The 1,375-nt window shown below is 38.3% G+C and overlaps 1 protein-coding gene across 1 annotated transcript; it reads left to right on the top strand.

Annotated features, from left to right (window-relative positions):
* LOC107628037 (uncharacterized mitochondrial protein AtMg00810-like) lies at positions 365 to 1,090 on the top strand. The gene is made up of 3 exons (XM_016330841.1): positions 365 to 748; positions 806 to 893; positions 1,008 to 1,090. Exons 1-3 carry the CDS (start codon positions 365 to 367, stop codon positions 1,088 to 1,090), a joined length of 555 nt encoding a protein of 184 aa, XP_016186327.1.

Here is a 1,375-nt window from a genome sequence, read left to right as displayed (position 1 = left end):
GGCACTTGAAAAAGTGCACACTTGGAACTTGGTTGATCCTCTTTCTGATCAAGAAATTGTGGATAGTAGATGGGTATACAAGATTAATACTCACTCTGATGGTTCTATTGACCGTTAAAAGACACGAGTGGTTGCTCAAAGTTGTACAAAAAAGTATGGTATGATTATATTATGAAGAGACTTTTGCTCCTATTGCTTGTCTCACATCTGTTCGAGATCTCCTTGTCATTGCTGTGATAAAAAATGGTCTCTCAGTCAGATGAATGTGAAAAATGCATTTCTTAATGGAGATTTGAAATAGAAGGTCTATATGAAATTACTTCTGGGATATCCTTGTCTTTCTAGTAAAGTCTGTCTCTTTCGCATGGCACTTTATGGTCTTAAGCAAGCTCCTCGTGAATGGTTTGACAAATTTAGCACCACTATATGCAATCTCGGTTTCACTTGCAACCCTCATGAGAATGCTCTCTTAATTCGTAAAAGTAAACATGGAGTTGTTCTTCTACTTTTGTATATTGATGATATGATCATTATTGGAGATGATGTTGATGGTATCTCTGATCTCAATGCCTCCCTTCACCATACTTTTGAGATGAAAGATCTTAGTTCTCTTAGTTATTTTCTTAGTCTAGAAGTCATGTCCACAGATGAAGATATCTATCTCTCTCAAACTAAGTATGCTTTGGATCTTCTTGCTCGAGCCAGAATTATAGATAGTCGCACTAAGTCTACTCCCATTGAGCCTAATGTTCGATTTACCCCTATGGATGGCACTATTTTGGATAATCCTACTCTTTATCGACAGTTAGTTGGAGGACTCGTCTACTTAACTGTCACACGATCAGACATCACCTATCCAGTTCATGTTCTAAGCCAGTTCTTGTTAGCTCCTTGTACTACTCACTATGCGACAGTTCTTCGCATTCTTCGCTACATCAAAGGCACCTTATTATTTCATGGCCTTTATTTTTTTACCCATTCATCTTTATCCCTTCAATAATACTCAGATGCTGATTGCGCTGGCGATCCCACTGATCGTCATTCTACTACTGATTATTGTTTATTTCTTGGTGACTCTCTCATTTCCTGAAGAGCTAAGAAGCAAACATTCACTGTTTGATCAAGCACAGAAGCTGAATACTGTGCTCTTGCTGACACTATTGCTGAGGTTTTCTCAGTTCGTTGGCTTCTCGAAGACTTGGGTGCTCTTCAGATATTTTTGTGACAACCGCAGTGCTATTCAGATTGCCCATAATGATGTCTTTCATGAATGCACCAAACACATTGAGATTGATTATTACTTTATTTGGCAACATCTCCTTATTGATGCTGTTCGTCTCATAGCTGTTGAAACTCTAGATCAGACTGTTGATAT

This window comes from Arachis ipaensis, chromosome B02, assembly GCF_000816755.2.
Source record: "Arachis ipaensis cultivar K30076 chromosome B02, Araip1.1, whole genome shotgun sequence".
Classification (NCBI taxonomy): domain Eukaryota; kingdom Viridiplantae; phylum Streptophyta; class Magnoliopsida; order Fabales; family Fabaceae; genus Arachis; species Arachis ipaensis.
Note: the sequence above shows the minus strand (reverse complement) of the source record. Positions and strands in the feature narration are given on the sequence as shown.

Coding starts and splice junctions, on each gene's coding strand:
- LOC107628037 (XM_016330841.1), top strand. CDS start 365: ATGGCACTTTATGGTCTTAAGCAAGCTCCTCGTGAATGGTTTGACAAA. Junction 749..805: donor CTACTCCCATTGAGCCTAAT/GTTCGATTTACC, acceptor CTTTATCGACAG/TTAGTTGGAGGACTCGTCTA. Junction 894..1,007: donor CCAGTTCTTGTTAGCTCCTT/GTACTACTCACT, acceptor AATAATACTCAG/ATGCTGATTGCGCTGGCGAT.